This window comes from Antechinus flavipes, chromosome 1, assembly GCF_016432865.1.
Source record: "Antechinus flavipes isolate AdamAnt ecotype Samford, QLD, Australia chromosome 1, AdamAnt_v2, whole genome shotgun sequence".
Taxonomy (NCBI): domain Eukaryota; kingdom Metazoa; phylum Chordata; class Mammalia; order Dasyuromorphia; family Dasyuridae; genus Antechinus; species Antechinus flavipes.
The window spans coordinates 207,870,750-207,892,711 of record NC_067398.1 but is presented as its reverse complement, the minus strand read 5'-3'; the positions used below and the strand labels follow the sequence as shown (position 1 = coordinate 207,892,711).

At 34.2% G+C, this 21,962-nt stretch overlaps 1 protein-coding gene across 1 annotated transcript in view; it reads right to left on the bottom strand.

The window, feature by feature from the left end:
* Positions 1–735: 735 nt before the first annotated feature.
* Positions 736–21,962, bottom strand: part of HACD4 (3-hydroxyacyl-CoA dehydratase 4) — a 39,609-nt gene continuing 18,382 nt past the window's right edge. The window contains exons 4-7 of the mRNA XM_051995361.1: positions 13,493–13,605; positions 4,645–4,751; positions 1,796–1,921; positions 736–1,155 (exon numbers count right to left, since the gene is read on the bottom strand). Of these exons, the coding sequence (XP_051851321.1) occupies positions 1,073–1,155; positions 1,796–1,921; positions 4,645–4,751; positions 13,493–13,605 (429 nt within the window). The 3' untranslated portion in view covers positions 736–1,072. The remainder of the gene's footprint in view (positions 1,156–1,795; positions 1,922–4,644; positions 4,752–13,492; positions 13,606–21,962) is intronic.

Sequence of the window (21,962 nt, the reverse complement as noted above, 5' to 3'; positions counted from 1 at the left end):
ATGTAGTGGTTTGTAGAAGTGATCAATGAACACATACCGCATTGGGAGGAAAAGTGATTTGAAATCTACAAAGTTACTAGTTACCTTTTTCCTTTGTCACTGGTTAAATCTTACTTTATTGATTTAAAACAGTGAAACAGACAATGTAATGTCTTAAATGAAGTGATTATTTAATATTTTTTCATTTTAAAATGCTTGGCAAAAACTCCAAATCAAGTATCTTTAATCACATATGTACAATTGCTTATTTCTTGTCAATTAATCAGTCAAACTGGCTTTTTCTTTTTTAAAAAAGAAAAAAAATTTCCAGTAATTGATACTTAGGTATCACGACATGATATAACAAGTTATTTCATTTGTTTCTTGCTAAAATTTTGAATTTAATTAAGTATTCTCTTTAAGATTTGAATCCTAAATAACTTAAACTTTTAGTTTGGTAGTGAAAAAAATTAAATGGTTTTACTCTTCTTACTTGGCACAGCCTTTTCCAGGTGAATTTAATACTGATAGGAGTTTAGATTACTAGCTGTGGAAAACTTGAAACATATTCACAAAGTGAATTGCTGTACAGGCAAGAACAGAATATGTTTCATGAATGTCTTCCCTATACGTTGGCTCTCAACTTATCCTGACTCTATGTTTTTACTCTGAGAACTCAGACAAGAAAAAAAAAAACTGCAAAGAAAAAAATGTACATAACTGGAAATAATTTAGGCTACTAGACTGTTTCAAAAATGCATTGAGACTCTATTCCAGTTGGATTTATTCCAGTTGTTTAGCTTACAAGGGAAAAAAAAACAGACTTCTACACAAATATCCAATATAACTTTCAACAACAACAAAAATCCACAGTGGTGGTGAGGCAGGAAGCATATATTAGATGCAAAATGTGTATGAAACAAGGAACGACCATATTTGAATGCCCAGGGCTCTTTGAAGGGTTTTCATGTTTCATTCCAAGTTAAGAAAAATATTAGCTATTTTTCAAACATTTGGCATTTTTTCAAGATAAGTACTTAACACGGTATGTTAGCAGCAGCATATTGCACGAGATGGTCTTCATGATGAAGGTTTAATTTTTCTTCTCTTTGACATGAAAGTTTTTGAGGACATTTTTTCTTTCTGAGTAGAGGTGATCATAGGTAAAATACATTCCTAAGTTTGGGAGAAAATAGCAGAGGCAAGAAAAATTCAATACCCCTTTATATTGTCTTGAAAGAGTTTTAAAAGACAGCATAGATGCTTCAGTGATATTATCCAGCTGTTACTATGGCTATTTCTCAGTTAATGCTAGTTTACAGCAAAAGATTTTCACAAGACTTTCTACAAGTAGGGAAATCTGACCCCTTTCTTCCCCCCCCACCCAATGATACAAGCCAAATGGGCTACACATTTCTCTGCCTGCCATATTTGGGATAGCTTTCTCCCCTACCAAAATATAACATTTGTCTATTCTCCATAGGAATAATATTCTCCTATCTGAGTATCTGAGAGAGTGGATACACTTAGGCTTCTAGAGGTTTTGTGATATTTTGTGAGATTGCACAAGCAGTTGAAGTGAGAACTGCTTTGCTAGGATAGGAATTTAATTTGGTTACCCAGCCATAACATCAAACTTTTCATGCTATTTGGTGAAGCACTGAAATAGATATCATTATTCTATTCCCTCCCTAAAAGAATATTCTCTTCCCATTTTGACCAAATTTCCGATGAATTTTTTTTTAAAGTTTCCTCCCACCAAAAAGACAACCCAACCACTTGGCAAAATTCTGAGGAAAAAATGAGAAAAGCTTACCTACAAAAAGCACCACGAGGTATATTTTCAAAACATATGGAAAATATATTGATAAGTCAAAAGGCAGTTTGGTGGAGTAAGTGCCAAAGGTTTCAAAATAAGGCAGTGACTGGTAGTTGACAAATGCTGTTAAAGTAGAAAAGAAATCATGTTAAAGTTCCTGTGCTTGATGGGTAGGATAGGAGACTACCAAAAAAAGAACTTTAAAAAAATTTCATTAAAGCAGGCCAATACTTTGGCAAATCAGTTGATGATTTCTAAAACTGTATCATGGTTATTTAAAAGGTAGCATGTTGTACTATATGGTTTCATACTGCTGCTCTATTTTGTCTGTATTTTTTTTTGTCTCTTTTTGTCTGTTTTGTCTCAATTTTGTCTAATTTGCCTCCAGATTAATGGAGAATGATAACAAACAATTATTAAGAACCTACTATGTGCCAGCCACTGTGCTAAGCATTTTACAACTATTATCACATTTGATTCTCACAACTTTGGATGGTAGGTACTAGTATCATCCCTATTTTACAGATGGGAAAATAGAGGCAAACAGTAGGTTAGAGACTTGCTCAGAATCACATATCTATTAAGTTTCTCATATTTTCTCGACTCCAGGCTAGTGAGAAGAAAGGGAGTTTTTTGTTAGTCTCAGCACACCTCTTGCTGCTCTCTTACACCCTCAGATGCGTAACTACTCAGGTATTTAAGTTATCTTCTTGGAAATTTTGGATGCTATACCTTGTTTTGGCCAGGGCGTGCAGCAAAGCAGCAGCAGCAAAAGTAGTAATAGTAGCAGCAGCAGCAATAGTAACAGTGAGGATTTTTTAGTTCACAAAGCACTTTACATCTGCAGCAAAGTTTGTGGCACCCTGCTCCCTGTTTTTATAGCAATGCCATGGATAAGGTTTTGGTGCAAATTATAAAAACAACATCTCTTAGATGTTCTTGGGAACAAATATTTCACTTTGCTATTTGATTCATCACCATATTAATTCTCTCATATTCAGTAAATAAATAATTCAATAAATGGGTATGTCTTTTATTCCTAATCTATTACCACAAATTAAGAAAGTGAGAGAGAGCATACTGTAGTGGATAGGGAGTTTCACCTGGAGTTCGGAAAATCTGGGTTCAAAGCTGCCCCAGCCACTCACTGTCTGGAAAAGTCATTTAACTTCTCTGTGCTTCCTTATTTAGAAAATGATAGGCTTAAATTGGATAGCTTCAGTTTTCTAGTTCTAAAGTCTAATGAAGTAACTCAATTATTCAGCTCAGACTTTATGAAAATCAAAGAAAAATCTATCCTCATAAGTCTCTTCTTCAGTAAAGATGGATAAAATATCGCCTCTTTCATATCTGAACAATATGGCTGCTGAAGGGGGCAGAAAAAACATTTGTGTACAAAATACTGATAGAATCCATTTGCAAAGAAACTCAGGTCTCTCAGATAAAGTGCTGAGGAAAGACATGCACTGTTTAGAGCAAGAGATAGAGATTTATATACTAAGAGGACTTATTTGAAAGCAAGGAAAATAACATGGTCCATGTCCTCATTTGTTTTTTCAGGTGATGGCTTTTTCAGCCTTGAAACCTATAATTGATAGAATCATAAATCACTAGGTACTAGGAGAAGATTTTGAAGGATTATTAAAATCACATCTAACAGATGTTTTAATTATTAACAAATAAAGTAAATATGAGTGATTATCCATCAGAAGTTCTGATTTGAGGCATTATAGTCACCTAAAAAGCTTTAGATCATGAGAGTGGAGACTGAAGCCACATGTGGGCTATGTGATTGTATATGTTTATGTACATGTGTAAAGTGTCCCTCTAGTTTTTGGTTAGTTTTTAGTTTAATGTGAATGCACACACACAGCAAATTGACTATGAGGTCCCAATCACCTCTAATCATTCTTCTGAATTGCTGATTTCCACTGATCACAGCCCAACAAGTCAGTCTATCTAGCTGGCTGTCAAAATGTCTCCAGAATTTTCCTCCAGGTATCTGCTCCACAGAATAAGAGTTCAACTGAGTTCTCACTGAATTTTTTACAGACTCCCTTAGGATGGTGCAACCCACCAAATCACTCACAGACTTTCTCCAAGACTGTACTCTCTCAGGTTTTCTCAGGAAAACAATTCTTAGTCATCAGTCTCTTTCACAGACTCCCTTCACCATGACAATTAAACTTTCTCAAAAAGTCAATTAAATTGTCAGTCTTCAAGATTCTATTTCTTCTCTCTTAAAGTACAATAACACAAGTCTGTAAAAGAAGCTATCTATAGAAGCATCATGATGATCTTTGCTATCTAATTTATTATTTCCATTTTACAGATGAGAAAAAAGGGGGCAAGGGGATTAAGTGATTTGCCCACTACGTGACTAGTAAGGATGAAATTTGAGCCCAGGTCTCTTCCTGATTCTGAGATTATCAGTCTATCCAATTATACAATATTGCCTTCATAATAGCAGATATCTGTAAAATATTTGTATAAAAAGCATAGAATTTAATAATTCTATGTAACACCTGTAGACCTTAGATTTTTAACAAATAGAGTTAATTTGGCTATTTGTATGAAAATGGAATTTACCTTTAACATAGATGATTGTAGAAAGTTGAAATTATAAAAAAATTTTATCGTTTTGCTTATTAAAAAGCACTTTGTCTCTAGCAATACCAAGGAATTTGGATAAGATTAAAACAAGATAAATGTGCCAGAACAGATGGTCTTGAATAAAAGAAATGTTGGCAAAACATTATCTAATTCTCTAAAAAAAAATACATTTAACTATGATAACCAGACTGCACTAAGAAAAAAGCAGATAAAATGAGTCACTATTTCCTTACCTTCAGCAAGAACACAGAGAGGATAAATGAACATCCAGAGTGTTTGACTGAGCCATGTCAAAATATGGTAGTAAATTCCTACCACAGATAACATGCTATATGTATATCTGAAAGGAAAGAAGTATGGTCATAACATGTTTTGATTTGGTACTTGAAGAATAAAGGAATAAAGAAATATTTTGCTACTTCCTTAAATCTACACATATTTGCTTGAAAATGTTATTTTATTCTGTTAACTTTAATTTCCTTTTAATATACCACATTAAGAAGTTATATCAATTTTATCTAGTTATAGTTAACTATGTTACATATAGACATGACTGAAATTAAGAAACAAAATCTGCTTTTCTGTAAACATGTTCACACACACACACACCCATCCCTCAAATTTTTGACCATTCTACTGGGAAAAATATACTTATTTTGAACTAATTGACAATAGGAAAATGATAAAACATGCATTTTCCCCTTCAATTTACATTTAAGTTCTATTGATGAAACACCATCACTATTAAATAGGACTTAATTCTTCCTGACAAAACTGTTGCCTAAACAGGAGATAGGTTATCTAGTTTCCTAATACCAACACCAGCAAAACCCCCGAAATTTGTATCAGATTGAATAGTGATGAAGAATTTGAATAAGAAGCTACAGTAAATGACTTCTTCCAACTGAACTGTATAAAAGTCAGCCAAAAGCCCACTTGGAAAAGGGCACCTCCAGTAAGATAAGTACCACCATAACCACAGATGGGATGCATGTAGTCTCCAAGATTTTATTTAAGAGAGCAAAGAGTTCCCTTGAGAAAGCCTGAGATTTGTCATAAATCCCCAAGATGGAATTCTTGGATGCTCAAGAGAGTTCCAGCAGACAGTAACTACAAGAACCCTGGGAACCCTTGGTTAGAGCATGATAGGGCTAACACCCTTCCTCCCAAGATCTCCCTCAAAAAAGCCCAATATGGGGCACAAAGCCCCAATTTAAGAAATCTGGAAAGAGGAATATACGAAAGAAAACACCAGCCAGTATAAAAAAGAAAATGATTGCATCTCTAGCTCTATAAGCATTGGGAGATTCAAAGGAAAATATTTCCACAGTAATTACATGAATATCATAAAAAAATTTAAAGCTCAAGGAAAGAATTGGAAGGAGAATAAGACAAAGGTGGCAAACTTTTATCTTAGAAAGAATTCCTGAGAACTAGAATTGACCAAACAGAAATCAACAGCTTCATGAAATAACATGAATAAAAGAATAAAAACAAAAAAATAGTAAGAAGAGAAAGTAGAAGGAGGACTAGGATATTTTTAAAAAACTGACCTGGGAAACAGTTCAAGATAACATAAGAATAATATTGGAATCACACTATAATAATCATCATAATTATACTATAATAAAAATATATATAAAACTATAATTAAAACAAAAAACCTGGAAAGTATAATGAAAACTGCTAAGATTTATTGGACATATAGGATAGAAAGAATACATCAAATTACTGCCTGAAAAATAGCTTCAAAATGATAAATCTCAGGCATGTTATAGCCAAAATTCAGAGCTTCTGTATCAAAGAAAAAATACTGCAAACATCCAGAAACATCAGGTGAGCCAAACTACCATAGTCAGGATCACAAAAGATTTGTCAGCTTCTATTAAACAAACAAAGGAGATCTTAGAATATGATATTCCAAAAATTAAAAGATGTAGGCTTACAATTAAGAATAAGTTATCCTGGAAAGCTCAATATCATCCTATGGTGGGAGTGAGGCAAGAGAAATGAATCTTGTGTTAGTTTGTTTTTGCAAGAAGTAGATCTTTAGTGGAACAGAAACTTGGAACAGAAACTTGTCAAGCATTTCTGAAGAAAAGACTAGAACTTAGTAGGATCTCTGAAATGTAAAGACAAGAATCCTAGAAAACTTAGCAAAGTAAATTTATGTGAGGAATTGGAGCTGAAAAATGTTATCATTCTAAATGGAGGGGGAAGGGAGAAAAATTCTGTCTCCTCAGTACTTTAATGTCTTCCAAGAGTATTGTGGAAGTTAAATAAGAAAACAGAGGTTCTAGGGATCAGTTGGTTCAAGTCTAAGAGTATGAAGAAGAGAAAAAGACTCAAAAGAGGAATGCAATAATAGAATCAAAAAAGGAGGGACTTGATATTTTTCATAATTTAGATATATGAAGAAATTACACAAACATGGAAGAAGTCTCTAATGATTTATAACTATGAATGAAACTAGGATTCCCCCTCTGAAACATCATGAATGGTAATGACTAAACTATAACAATCTAGATATTGCCACTATTTTTTATTGCTGTCAAGCAATTTTCTCACTTTACATATTTCTAAATTTTCTTCAGCATTCACACTTAGGTAGGTAAAAACTACATTATTGTGTAATAATTCAAAGATTCTATGGCACTGACCTATTTTTGAACACCACAAAACCTTAAGAAACACTAGTGAAAGAGACCTGGATTTGAAATTGTAAGATATCAATATGGCCTGCAGCAAGGCATTTCACCTCTCTTCCCTTTGGCTTCCTCTTCTATGATGCAAAAGAATTTTTATTTTTTTGTTTGTTTGTTTTGTGGGGTTTTGTGGTGGTGGGTTTTTCCTCTTCTGGAACTGTGATTTTATTAGTTTAGGGAACTCTTACTATGAAAACTTCTCTCAGAGTAGGTCAGTAACTTGGCTGTAGCTTACAGTCTTTCCTAGAATTACACAGCAACTTAGAGACAGGATAGTTATTCCTGACTGCTTCTGGTTCATTATACCCTACTGTTTCTCCTGTAAAGAATAAATGAGAGAAAATCATGCAAAGCAATATAACATTGAACCATAATGAATGAAATACAAGGTAACAAAGATCATATGAAGAAAATGAATGTGAATGAATGAAAAGAGAATTTTGACATGAATATAGAGAAAATGAAAGTATATTAGTATTTTATGCACTGAAATAAACTGATTTAAATGTAAATAGTTATTAAGCAAGTATGGTTACTTTTACTGGTTGTTTTTGACAAGGCACTATACCAGGCCTTCTATTTTTCTCTCTCTACACATACTTCATTTATTAGCTTCAATGAATTTAATTATTCTCTATGCTGTTGATTCCTAAATCCATCTATCTAGCACTAATCTTTCTGTTCACCTCCAGTCTCACATTACTATGATTTGTTGTTTCACCCACTCATTCTTTAGGATTAGATTATTTAATTTCCTGTTTAGTCTATTTTCTCTCTAACCCTTCATTACATGTAATTTTTATTGCATCATGATCTGAAAAAGATGCATTTGCTATTTTTGCCTTTCTGCATTTGATTTTGAGGTTTTTGTGCCTCTCGATACATGGTCAAATTTTGTGTAGATTCCATTACCACCAAGAAAAAGCATATTCCTTTCTGTTTCCATTCAATTTTCTCCAGAGGTGTATCATACCTAACTTTCCTAAAATGTTATTTACTTCCTTAATTTCTTTCTTGTTTATTTTTGCAGTTGATTTAGCTAGTTCTGATGGAGCAAGGTTGAGATCCCTCATGAGTATAGTTTTGCTGTCTATTTCTTTTTGCTGCTCTTTTAATTTCTCTTCTAGGACTCACCACTTGGTGCATATATGCTTAGTATTGATATTACTTCATTATCTATAGTACTCTTTGGCAAAATGTAGTTTCATTCTTTCTCTCTTTTAATTATATCTGTTTTTGCTTTTGCTTGATCTGAGATCAGGATCACTACCCCTGCTTCTTCTTCTTTTTTTAATTCAACTGAAACATAATAGATTTTGCTCCAGCTTTTTACCTTTACTGTACATGTATCATTCTGCTTTAAATGTCCAGTCTCACTGCCTTTCAGACATCTTGAATTAGATGTTGAGTAACTCAACATCTTAAAATTAATACATTCAGAAATGAACTTATTGTCTTTTCTTCTTAAATCTTTCCAAACTTTTCTGTTACTGCTGAGGGTACCACTATTTTCCCAGTCCCTAGGTATCATCCTCAATTCACTGTCTCTCACTACTCCCTCCACTTTCTCAGCCACTTTCCAATCTTCTTACACTTTACACTCATGCCACATATTTTTCATTTCAGTGACACTGGCCTCCCTGCTGTTCCATAAATAAAACACTCTATCCCTTAACTCCAGGCATTTTTCTGACTATCCCCTATACCTGAAAAGTTCTCTCTGCTCATTTTTACCTCGTGATTTCCCTGGCTTCCTTTAAGTCTCAGCTAAAATCCCATCTTCTACAGGAAGTCTTTTTCAACCCCTCTTCATTCTAGTGCCTTTTCTCTTTTGATCATTTCCTATTTGTCTTATAAATGACTTGTTTGTAATATTTGTTTATTCATTGTCTCACCCAATAGATTGTGAGCTCTTTAAGGGCGTGAATTATATTTTTGTCTCTCTTTATATTCTAATCACTTAGAATAGTTTCTGGCACATAATTGGAGTTTAATAAATGCTTATTAACTGACTTGCATTGATGTTTAATGTTGGTTCTAGTAAAGCAATTAATTTTTTAAAAAAATATTGAGATGAATGTATGAAAGGTACCTTACAAAACACTACCATCAGAGAATCAAAGAAAATATAATCTTATAATTGGAGGTAACTTAGTCCAACTTGCACATGAAAATCTATAAAATCTCTGAAAATTTGTCATCTATTCTCTCTTGAAGGCCTCTAGGGATGGAGAATTCACTCTCACTATTTTATTTTTTTTGATTGCTCTGATGCTTGTTCAAATCAGATTTTCTGTTACCTGCACATTACTTCTGGTTCTATCTTCTGAAGTCAATAACATAAGTCTAATTTATCTTCCACATGACAGCTGTCCCTATACTTGGGATAGTTGACATGGTCCCCTCTTGTCTCCCCTTTCTCTTGAAATGTTTCCAGTTTTTTCATATCATGATATAAGTTTTTAGTTTCCTTCACCATCCTGATTACATTTTTCTTGACTTACACAAATATGCCAAAGTCAATAGTTCAATAATGATTGAATGGTAATAAATATTCTTTATGTTTAGCAACTTTCCTAAAATATTATGTAGATTATCGTTGAAGTTGTTGCTCCTCCTTTGTTTTCAAAGAGATCCATCATGGGAAATGTTTTCACTTGCCCCCGAATTGGATTTAAGTGAGATAGAGTTACACAGAGTTGCCAGCCTTACTCTTTCTTCTGATTCATCCAAGTCCAGTGGCAGGACAAAAATCAGGAAGACTGGCAATGGTCTAGAATGCAGTGGATGATCTTCAGCTCCTCAACATCTGACCAAGCTCTAAGCACTCTACAGCACCTGCTTCAGTTGCTTTAATGTAGGTCCTTATTACTTCAAGCCTGAGCTATTGAAATAGACTGCTGATTGGTTTCTCCAGCAAGTCTCCAATCCATCCTCTGCTCAGCTGTCAAACTGATCTTGATAAAATGCAAATCTGATCATGTTATCCCACTATTTCGTAAACTCCAATGTTATTATTTCCAGTATCAAATATAAAATCTTTTGTTTGACTTTAAAAGACCTTCATAATCTGACCCCTTCCTACTTTTAAAGTTCTTGTGCCCCTTACTTCTCTCCAAGTATCCAGTATTCTGCAATTTGGTGACACTGATCTCTTTGCTATTCCTCCCTCATAATCTTCAATCTCTCTGTATTTTCAGTGGCTCTTCCTCCATTCTTTAGACATTCTCCTCTCCTCCTGGCTTCCTTGGCTCTCTTTAGATTTAGTAAGATCTACAATGGATCTTTTCTATTCCTCCTGAATCTTATTGCTTTTCTTCTGAGACTACCCCCAATTGATCCAAAATATTATTTGTATATAGTTGTTTGCATTTTGTCTCCCCCCTTTAGACTGTGAGCTCCTTGTGAGAAATTATTTTGCTTGTCTTTGTATCTGCAGTATTTAGCACAATGCTTTATACATAGTAGATGCTTAATAAATTTTAGCTGACTCAGTAACTAACCCATTGCCCCACATTGAACACTATTCTACATAAGGACCCAATCTCCTTTGTTCTTGACACTGTGTTACTTGTTAATTCTCACGAACTTTTCTGGTTCATGATATGGTCATATCAAATTGTTGACTCATGTTGAACTCTTAATACTCTAAGACACAAGTTTTTTCCCCCACATGAACTACATTTTAATCACAATCCTCTGCTTATATGGCTAATTTTTTAAAAGTCCAAATGGAGGAATTTACATTTAACTTAGTAAAATTTCAAATTATTAAATTTAATCCATTATCCTAGAGTGTTTAGGATTTTATCATCCTCTAGAGGATGTATCATTCATCTTTTATAACATCATATCATTCAAAAATTTTATAAAAATTCTTTCATTTAAGTAATTACAAATATAAGCTATTCTTGAACAAATGAATGAAAAACCATTTATTAAGTGCTTACTTGTTGTTCAGTCATTTCAGTCATGTCTTTGTGACCCATTTTGTATTTTCTTGTTGTCAAAGATACTGGAATAATTTTTCATTTCCTTCTATAACTCATTTTAATATAGGAACTGAGATAAACAGGGTAAAGTGACTTGCCCAGAGTCATACAGATAGTAGGGGTCTGAGACCACATTTGAATTCAGGGAGATGAGTCTTTTTCACTTCAGGCCCCACACTCTATAATTCTACACCATTTATATGATTACTATGTGTGCCCAAACAGAATGCTAAAGACTAGAGATATAAAAATAAAAGCAGAATCCCTGCCCTCAAGTAACTTACATTCCAATGGGAGAAACAACACAGTAAGAAAGTTATCAGGGAATATATTGACATATATCATCAGCACTTGCTTTGCTCTTGGTTCCAAAGCTAGAGGGATTGATGGGGAAGAAAGAGTATTTGCTTGGAGGTCAGGTCATTGTCATTGGTGAGGAGATTCTGTAAGGACATGGCCAGAGAGGAAAGAGTGTGGTAAAAAATGACTGGAGTTTCCTGGAAATAGTGTTCCAGGACAAGGAACTCCCAAGGGAACAAGAGATGAGAACTAGAAGGAAAATTATTTAGATGGCTTTTCCTAAGAGTTTGGGTGAGAAAGGTAAGATCTATATATGATTATAATTTATAGGGATAGCAGGACCTAGTGAGGAGTTAAGCTTTTTGAAATAGATAACACTCTTTATGATAAATGGCTCATTTTAAGTCTGGGGCAATACAACAGCTTCTGAGATCCAGATAGTTATTTGGTCCATGTTTGCTGCAATCCCTCAAAGCCAGGTGCTCAAAATTTCTTCTCATATTCTGAGAATTTCTCCCTTCTATACAGTTAGCTCTGTTAGTGGGAAGCAATCCTTGTGATAAGGAGACTGCTTACCTGTGGAAGATGCATCAACTCGTTAGACCACTAGGATGCTATTTGCTTTAGGAAGTAATTACCATATCACTGCAAACTGAGTCACATAAAACTCCTTTATGCCATTGCTCTTGAGACGTCACCTCATTATATCAGGTATATACGTGTGTGTATGTCACAGAGAGAGAAAGACAAAGAGACAGAGACAGAGAGAGACAGAAAGACAAAAATAGAGGGAAAGACAAAGAGAGACAAAGAAAGGGATGAGAGAGAGAGACAGAGAGAGAGAGAGAGAGAGAGAGAGAGAAAGAGAGAGAGAGAGAGAGAGAGAGAGAGAGAGAGAGAGAGAGAGAGAGAGAGAAGAATCTAAATGTCTAGCTTGGAAGAAAAAATGATATTGTCCAAGGATTCTTCACTTTCTTGTGTCAGTACTCTGATAGTCTCTCTGGGCTGTGCTCCTGACTTTCCTGGACTTTTCTCTACTGTGCCAAAGAAACTTCTTCCCCCTGGAAGTTCCCTCTTCACACTCTTGCAGCCTCTCTGTGTAATGGCTACTTCCTCTTTGACCTGCCATTTTGAGGATGTCATATCTCTACTTCCCTTTCCAGGGTGCATTCTTGACTATCCAGGTTTTCTCTTCCGTGCAGATGTCTTGGGCACTATCATTTCTTCCCCCCTAATTTTTCTTTTATGTATTGTCATCTCCCATTAAAATATAAGCTTCTTAAGGACAATAACCACTTTTCCCCTTGTGTTTATACCCCCAATTCTTAACACAGTGCCTGGGAAATAGTAAGCACTTACTAAATGCTTCTTGACTTGATTTAGCAAAATAAAGCACATAGAATTATAAAGGCAATCAACAGTATTGAAGTACAGTTAACAAAATACTTTCTCTATGCAAGTTCATGAATCCATTCTGATGTCTCATTTTACAAATAAGGCAGAACAGCCTCAGAGAAGTTGTATTTTTCCTCAAGATGACACCATGAATGAATGGTAAGCCCAAGAATTTAGCCTTAACTTTCCTAGTTCAATTTTCTTTCTACAAACACTTGTAATAAATCCATGTTATGAGAAGGTTCTTTTGTGCTGGGAAGAAGAGACACTGTATTTTCAATATTTTTAAACTAATGGAAACCTGGTTTTAAATTTCTGTATGAAACATATAATGAAAGGCCATGATTTGTTTATTGAAGCCGCATGCACCAGAGCATTAGTGAGGAATGCCTTTCATTAGGAAACAGCTGTGAGGTTTTTTTTTTCTAAATTGGTGTCATGCCAAGTCTTTTGCTCTGGAAAATTGAATGCAGTGATTTGCTTTTGTAATATCTTGAGAGGTTTTAATTATCTCTGATATGCCCATTATAGAAAGCACTAAAAATACATTTTCATATCAAGATAAAATAATTCACATAAGGGTTATGTTTTTCTGTCCTATTCAAAATAACCAAATATAAGCATGTAAAACTGCTTTTCCCATATGAAGCAATTTGGCTTTGGTTTTTGAGATCATTCTAACTTCTTACCTAACCACGTCCAATAGATTCCAGAGGAAGAATAAAACACACACGACATATTTTCCTTGGACTTCATCTTGACTAGTGATCACCACAAAAAGTATGATTATTCTCTCAGTTAGCTGTAAAAAGAAATAATAAGATGGACTTTGGAATTTGGGGTGATTATTCTGCCAAGTTACATAGGAGTTTTTCTAATTTTCACTCCCAAACTAGAGTCTCAACTATCTTTTTGAAATCATAATTATAAAATAAAGAGAACTATGAAAATAATATATACACCGGCAACAATGTAAATTGTAAGAACAATAACAATAAGAAACCACACCAGCCATAATGACCAAGCTTTGCCTCTAAAAAAAAGAAAATATACTTTCTTCCTTTCTGTACAGAGAAGGGGATTTACAGGTGTGTAACGTTGTATGTACTGTCAGATAGTAGGTGTAGTGAATAGTTTTGCTCAACTCTGTGTGTGTGTGTGTGTGTGTGTGTGTGTGTGTGTGTGCCTATTTACTATTTCTTATTACAAAGGTATATTCTCTGGGCAGGGGAGGAGAGGGATATATTAAAAACTGAAAGTGATATAAAACCAAAATGTAATAGAAAGTTTTTTTTAAACTTCTATATTTATGTGAATTAGAATATTTTCTTTATTGCCTTCTTTATTAAGCTTTTTGACAAAGTGTATAGTGCTGTTACTGGTCAGGAAGACATGTATTTAAATTTAACTTAATAGCTGTGTGATTGTGGCCAAGTCACTCAATCTCTTTCTGCCTAAGTTTCATCAACTGAAAAATGAGGATGATAATAATAAATAGTACTTGTGAGGATTAAATGACATAGTATGAATAAAAGGCTTAACATAGTGCCTGGTACAAAGTAGTTACTTAATAAATATTTGTTTCTTCCTTTTTAATCATACCTATCATATATCTTTTGTTCCTAAGAATTCATTTTATATATTCCCCACATTACCATGATCAATTTATAATCAAAATTATAGTGCTGACAAACACTTTCAATGAATCCAAGCGTCTTATCCATAATTCCATTATAATTATTATCATTTATTGTAAGCTGATATCCACATAATACTTAATGACCTACCTAATCTACACATCATTAACCCTGAGAATATATGTGAAAGGCAATATTACTATGGCACCATACTGTATACAGGATACTGTTAAGTGCTGGAAATATAAAAACAATTAGAAAGAGTAATAGTTTTTGCCTTCAAGAAGCTTACATTCTTTTTTCCTCTTTCTTTTTTAAGTAGTATTGTATTTTTCCAAATACATATAGATTTTGACATTCATTTTTGTAGAACTTTGTGTTCCAAATTTTCTCCCTCCCTCTTTACCTCCTCCAGTCCCAATACAGCAAGTAATATGCTATAGGCTAAATATGTGCAATTCTTTTAAATGTATTTCCATATTTATGATATTGTGCAAGAATCAGATCAAAAGGGGGAAAAACATAAGAAAGAAAAAAGAAAATAAACAACAACAGCAACAACAAAAAGGTGAAAATATTATGCTTTGATCCACATTCAGTCTACTCAGATCTCTGTATGTGGATGGCATTTTCCATCCCAAGTCTATTGGACTTGCCTTGAATCACTGCATTGTTGAAAAGAGCCAATTATATCACAGCTGATCATCGCATAATCCCATTGTACTGCGTACAGTGGTTTCTTGGTCCTATTCACTTCACTCAGTATCAGTTCATATAAGTCTTTCCAGGCTTTTTTGGAATCGGCCTGCTCATCATTTCTTATAAAACAATTACATTCATATATCATAAATTATTCAACCATCCTCCAACTGATGGGCATCCACTCAATTTCCAGTTCTTGTCACTATAAAAAGGGCTGCCAGAAACATTTTTGCACATGTGGGTTTTTCCCCCTTTTTTATGATCTCTTTGAAATACAGACCCAGTAGAGACACTGCTGAATCAAAGGATATGTACTATTTTATAGTCCTTTGGGCAGAGTACCAAATTGCTCTTCTGAATAGTTGGATCACTTTACAATTCCACCAACAATGTATCAGTGTCTCAGTTTTCCCATACCCCCTCAAACATTTATAATTACCTTTTCCTGACATCTTAGTCAATCTGAGAGGTGTGAAGTGACCCCTCAGAGTTGCCTTAATTTGCATTTGTCTAATCAATAGAGATTTAAAATATTTTTTCTTTTTTGTTTGGTATTTTATTTTTAATGACTTCAACATCATTTTATTTTTAACATTTTTTTTAAAACAATAGCTTTTTATTTTCAAAATACACGCAATGACAGTTTTCGATACTCACCCTGCAAACCCTTGTTTCTGAATTTTTCTCCTTCCTCTCTCACTAACATATATATAACTAGAAATGGTTTTAATTTCCAAATCTCAAAATTGTCTATTTAGGAATGGCTTGTATTCTTATAAATTTGATTCAATTCTCTATATTTTAGAAATGAGGCCTTTATCAGAAACAATGGTTGTAAAAAATGTTTCCCAGCTTTCTGCTTCCTTTCTAATCTTGGCTGCATTGGTTTTGTTTGTGCAAAAACTGTTATTTAATGTAGTCAAAATTATCTATTTTACATTACATAATGTTCTCTAGTTCTTCTTTAGTGATAAATTTCTCCCTTCTCTACAGATCTGAGAGGTAAACTATCCCTTGTTTTCTTAATTTGTTTATAGTATGTCTTTTATATATATGTGTGTGTGTGTGTAAATCATGAATCCATTTTGACCTTATCTTGGTATAGGGTATTAGATGTTAGTCAATGCCTGATTCCTGCTATATTATTTCCCAGTATTTACAGCAATTTTTGTGAAATAGTGAGTTCTTATTCCAGAAGTTGGAGTCTTTGGGTTTATCATTGACTATTGTGTCTTGTGAACCTAACCTATTCCACTGATCCACTACTCTAGTTCTTAGCCAGAACCAACTAGTTTTATTGACCACTGCTTTTTAATATAGTTTTAGGTCCAGTATGGCTAGACCACCTTCATAAGGAGCTTACATTCTAATGGTAGAAAGTTGTTCATTCTTTTTTTTCAGATATGTCTGACTCTTCATGATCCCATTTGGGATTTTCTTTTTCTTCTCTTCACCTAACAGTATTTCCCCCCCAATTTCATGTAAAGATGGTTTTCAACATTCGTCTATGTAAGATTGGAGTTCCAAAAAATTTTCCCTTCTTCCCTTCCCTCTTTGCTCCCCAAGATAGCAAGCAATCTTAGGCTATACATGTGCCTATATATTAAACTATATTTTCATATTGTCACATTGTGAAAAAAGATTGGGGTTTGCATGGTGAAGATACTAAAGTAGTTTGTCATTTCCTTCTCTAGCTCACCTTACATATGAGGAAACTGCTGCAAAAATAAAGTGATTTGCCCAGAGTCTCACAATTATTAAGTAAGTGTCTGAGGTTTATTTGGCCTCAGATCAAGCCCAGTGTTCTATCCACTGTGCCACTTAGTTGCCCCTAATGGAGGGGAAATGACGCTTAAAAAAGAAATGAAAACAACAGGGAGGTTAAGAGAAAGTATTAAGACTTAGAGCCAGGATAAAGAAAGTCCTGAGGACTTGAATCAGGAGGATAGAAGAGGGAGAGAAATGAAGATCAAGTTAGCTTGAACCTTCTCCTTAGAATGGAGGTTCTGAAAAGAACCAGCTGCTCAAAGGGGAGAGAATACATGCTTAAGAGGGTAGCTCCACTACGAGAACTAGTTCAGTCATGAAGTGTATTTTCAGGGTGAAGAGAGGGCACAGTAGACAAAATCCTTTGGAGAGGAGTCAGCAGCACAGTCTGGAGAAGGTCATTCAGTTACTAAGAGCCAATAGATAGAGTTTGAACCTAGTCTTCCTTGTTCTATCTATTAATATACTATTTATAAGTATTTGTTTTCAACCAAACCTACTCTCTCAATGTATGTGACATCTCAGCACAATTATACTATCCACTATCCAACCAGAACTTTAAAAAATATATCTGATAAATTACCATGATGTAATTAAAAAACAAAACCAAACCAAACCAAACCAAACCAAACCATGGCTTTCAGTTGTAAAACCAGAATCAAACTTTCATTAAAGAATTCAATATGCTTCCAAATACATTTCTTAAAAGGTTTATGTTTCCCTTTATACCACATTCTAGAGAGGCCAAATAAATTAAATTACTGAGTCTGTAGTTTGGAAACATTGGATTTTATTCTTCTGATTCTTATGTTTCTATTTGTATTAATTATTAATAATAAACCTATTCAGGAACAGTACTAACTGCATTTAGTAGCTATCAATTGATGGCCTGAATAGGATCCAAAATTAACTCAGTAGCTTGATCCCCTTTCTTGCTGTATGTGTGTGTGTATGTACACATATACCATCCATACAAGCTACTTATATTACTAGTACTCCCTATACTACTAATTACTAATTAGTAATTACTAGGGATTAGTAATTACTAATACTCCCTATACTATTATTGCTATTTGCTATTATTAATAATGTATTACTCATCAACCAGTGAACCTTCATGTAAGCCCCAAATCTGTTATCTTCAACTAACATAACTAACAACTAACACTAACATTAGTCTTCTCAATAAATCTTAGACTTGCTGTATTTCACTTTTATATTCCAGAAGTAATCCAACCTGAGGCGTTTTACTCAATTTAAGGATAATTTTTCTCATATAATAAAAGCTAACCCTAATTTCAATCTTAGATAAAATTACAAGACTCTCTTTTGTGTCCCTCATACATTCTTATTAAACTGTCTTTCCAAACAGGTGGGTTATGTTCCCACAACTTCTAAGTTAACAGTTAACACCATAGATAAGTGGCTTTGATTTATGAGAATCACCTTAATCTTGTTGAAAATGGTTCAACTGCTTTTTAAACCTACATTCACATAAAAAAATGTCTGGTTATGGTTTAAAAAAAAAGAAGTGATCCTTCAAACCTTGACTGTATAGTTTAATATCAATTGCTCAGTCTTTCTCCTTATGTTCACTAATCAATGATTATTTTCAACTAACCACGTGGACATTGTCACCTTCTCCTTATTTTTTGGTACATGAAAAAGAATAGTCAACAAGGGAAAGAATCATCCTGCATCTTTACTTGAAGATAATTAACTCTAATGTAATATAATTAGTCATCTTTATTTTTTACTGTAAAACAAATCAGGTTTAGAGGTTTTAGAAAGTGACTAGTTGGCATTTCTAATGCTTGATATGGTATTCCTTCAGATAAATTACATATAAGTTTTGGATTACCTCTTCCACATCATCCTCATTGACTGAAAAGGCCAGTGACAGGTACTAGATGAATAGACTACCAATTGCTCTAAAGAATCTTTCTCTATTCAGTAGCATCTGTTGACAGTGATTTTCTCATTTCATCTTGCCAATATTTAATCAATATTACTTGTAATTAATTTTATTACTATAATTATTTAATTATTATTATGAACTTGACAAACATCCACAAATATAAACATTTTCCTACCCAAAGAAAAAAGGAAAATAGAATGGGCCATGGACTTGATTTAATACCTAGAAGCTCTAATCAAATCAGGGATCCCATTGGGAACGGTCATCTTTAGATCCAAGTATTAAACAGCTCCCCATAAAGACCTAGTTTATTAAAAGCTAATGTTATTTCTTCAAGGAATTGCTTAGGGATTTCATTCCTGGTATAAAAGCTCTATTTGCCCAGAAACTTCCAAGTTTAGGAACAATAATGTTATGCATATCAGTTGCTGGACTTTTGTTAGAAGCTAGAATTTGTTTAGGCTATTCCCCATCTCAATCCTATACAAAGGGTTTATTCAGGGCATCTCTCTCCCTTCCAGCTCCCCAACACTGTTAGAGTAAGATTCTGCTAAGAAGAGCCAAGATCCTAGGAGACAGTTTGGGACCCAAAGACCCAAAAAGATAGACAAATAACTGATAAAAGTCCACTAATCTGTAATATTCATTACCTGAGATTTCAAAACACTTGCTGAGATAGCTTACCAAAATAGGCAGCTAGATGCTCCTTGAGCTGACAATTTTGAAATCTCAAGTCCTTGAAGATCATCACAGACATGCACTAGCATACACCAAGGGCAATCACACCAATCTGCAGTACACATTACACCTGAGATTTTAATAGCTAACCCAAAGGACTTATGAGTCAAATGGCTCACAAGTGCCCTTAGTATTGGGACTTGCAATCTTGCCCTTCTGATGATAGGGACCATCTGTGAACTTGTGGGTTGATTTCATTAAGTTTCTAAAGTGAGCATTTTCTTGTTATTACTGTCATGGATTTATGGGGGATGAAGACTACTGTTGGTATTTATGCAAACTCAATTACTGTTTCTCCTTAAAGAATTGTTCATTTCTCAATTTGGATTACTACTCATTCTAGAGAGCAATAGAGCTCCCATTTCACAGATGAGATATTTAAATTTTTTACCACTACAAATCACCTTCTATTCACTGAGGTATCAGGAAGGTGATCAAGTAAAAGTAAAAGAAGACAATGTGGCCAGTGGTGATGAATGATTATTTAATAGGTTGTCAATGGTGATGGTGGTAATGATGGTTCTGCCCGTGATTCATGTGAATATTAGGAGGTTGGCTGCTAATGTTCAGAAGAAACATGTGTAATGGAATGCAAGATTAAATTCCATTTTTCTGAAGTATGAATTAATACTATACATATTACCCACAATCCAGTGGAGCTACCTACTAAAATTCTAAAATCAAAACACACAAAATGTGTGTACAAATCAGCTTCAAGTGATCTGATGCTCTGACTTTGACTCTCATGCATATTTAAAACACTGTGAACAAAAAGCATGCACTTATATTATATGAGGTTGTCATCACATACCCTTATGTGAATTCCAGGCAGAATTCCAGGTGCGCCACATTAAATAGATTTCTAGCTGACATATGAAATTGTGCTGAATTACTTTAAAACATTAATGAAATGTATTCCATCTATTTGCTAACAGGTATGAAAAATCCTCCCCTAACTGCTTCATTCCCCTGTCACAATCTTTGGCTGGAAGGCAGGATCTATATGAAAAATCATCAGTGAAAGAAAGCCCTACAATCTCACTGGAAAGACTCATTCAGATCTTGCTGACTACCAGCATAACAGGTCACTACAAAAGCCATCTGATGTGGCCCATGCATCACACACACAAAAAATGTTCCTCCACCTTTGGACTCGGATATCAACTCTTTCCCCACCAGTACAATGAAACCTCAAAGAGTCAACCAAAACTAACCATAATAGCATACTCTGATCCACCAGCTAAACACAAACCCCCAAAAAGCCAGAGAGTATATTGAAGCAGAAGTCACAAAACGAAATACTAATAAAACATTTAACAAGGATATAAAATAAATCACAATTTTCATATGATACTTAACCATAGCTAATGATATTAAAAAGTCTGCTATAATTCAACTATAAAAAGCAACAACCAACATTCAAGATGCCTAGATTTTATTAAAAATTACCACAAAGATATGAATTTAGTTCATCTTTATTTCTTTTGTTAGGATTTATTTTTATGTGGTTGTAATAATAATAGTTAATAATAATAATAAGCTTATTTTATCTTCACCCCAAACCTCTGAGATTATTATTCTGATTTTATGGGTGAGAAAACTGAGGCTAAGAGACAGCTACTAAGTGTCTTTGTCAGGATTCAAACTCAGCTCTTCTTTATTCAAAATCTACTGTGTCACCTAGCTTCCATAATTGACACGATTATAAGTCTAAGAGGATGGAATAATCAACAAGTGGAAACCTCAATTTCTGACACCAAATCCAAAACACTATAACAGCTTGTTCTATCCAGGAGGAAGAATTATTGAGGTAGAAATCACAACAATAATCAGCTCTTACATGACACTTAAAGTTTACAAAGCACCTTACATACATTACTCCTTTTGCACTTCACGACAACCTTGTGCTGTAGCTTCTAGGGGTAATATCTCATGTCTACAGATGAGGAAACTGAACTCGGGAGGGTCAAAGCTATTAGTCAGTCTATTTTAACCTAAAACAGGGCAGAATTTTCTAGTTTGCATCAAGGAAGGGGTAGAGAAAATTATTTTGGGGACCAATGGATGAAACAAAGCAACAGCCATGGAATGCTTTTCAGGTCATCCTGATTTGAAGCCTACCACACCATGTTGCTCATGATATTTGGAGTCAAGAGACCTGGCTTTAGATTCCAGCTCTGACACATACTTAGACATGTGACCTTGGGCAAACTACTTAAATTCTCTGAATTTTAAGTTCCTCTTTTGCAAAATGAGGATCATAATATTTCTTTACCGAACATAGGATTATTCCAAGGAGAATACTTTGAAAACTGCATGATTCCCTATAAATGTGTGCAGCTATTCTTAAAAAACAAGGTTGGAGGAATTCCACAAATGATAATGTTTATGGATGTG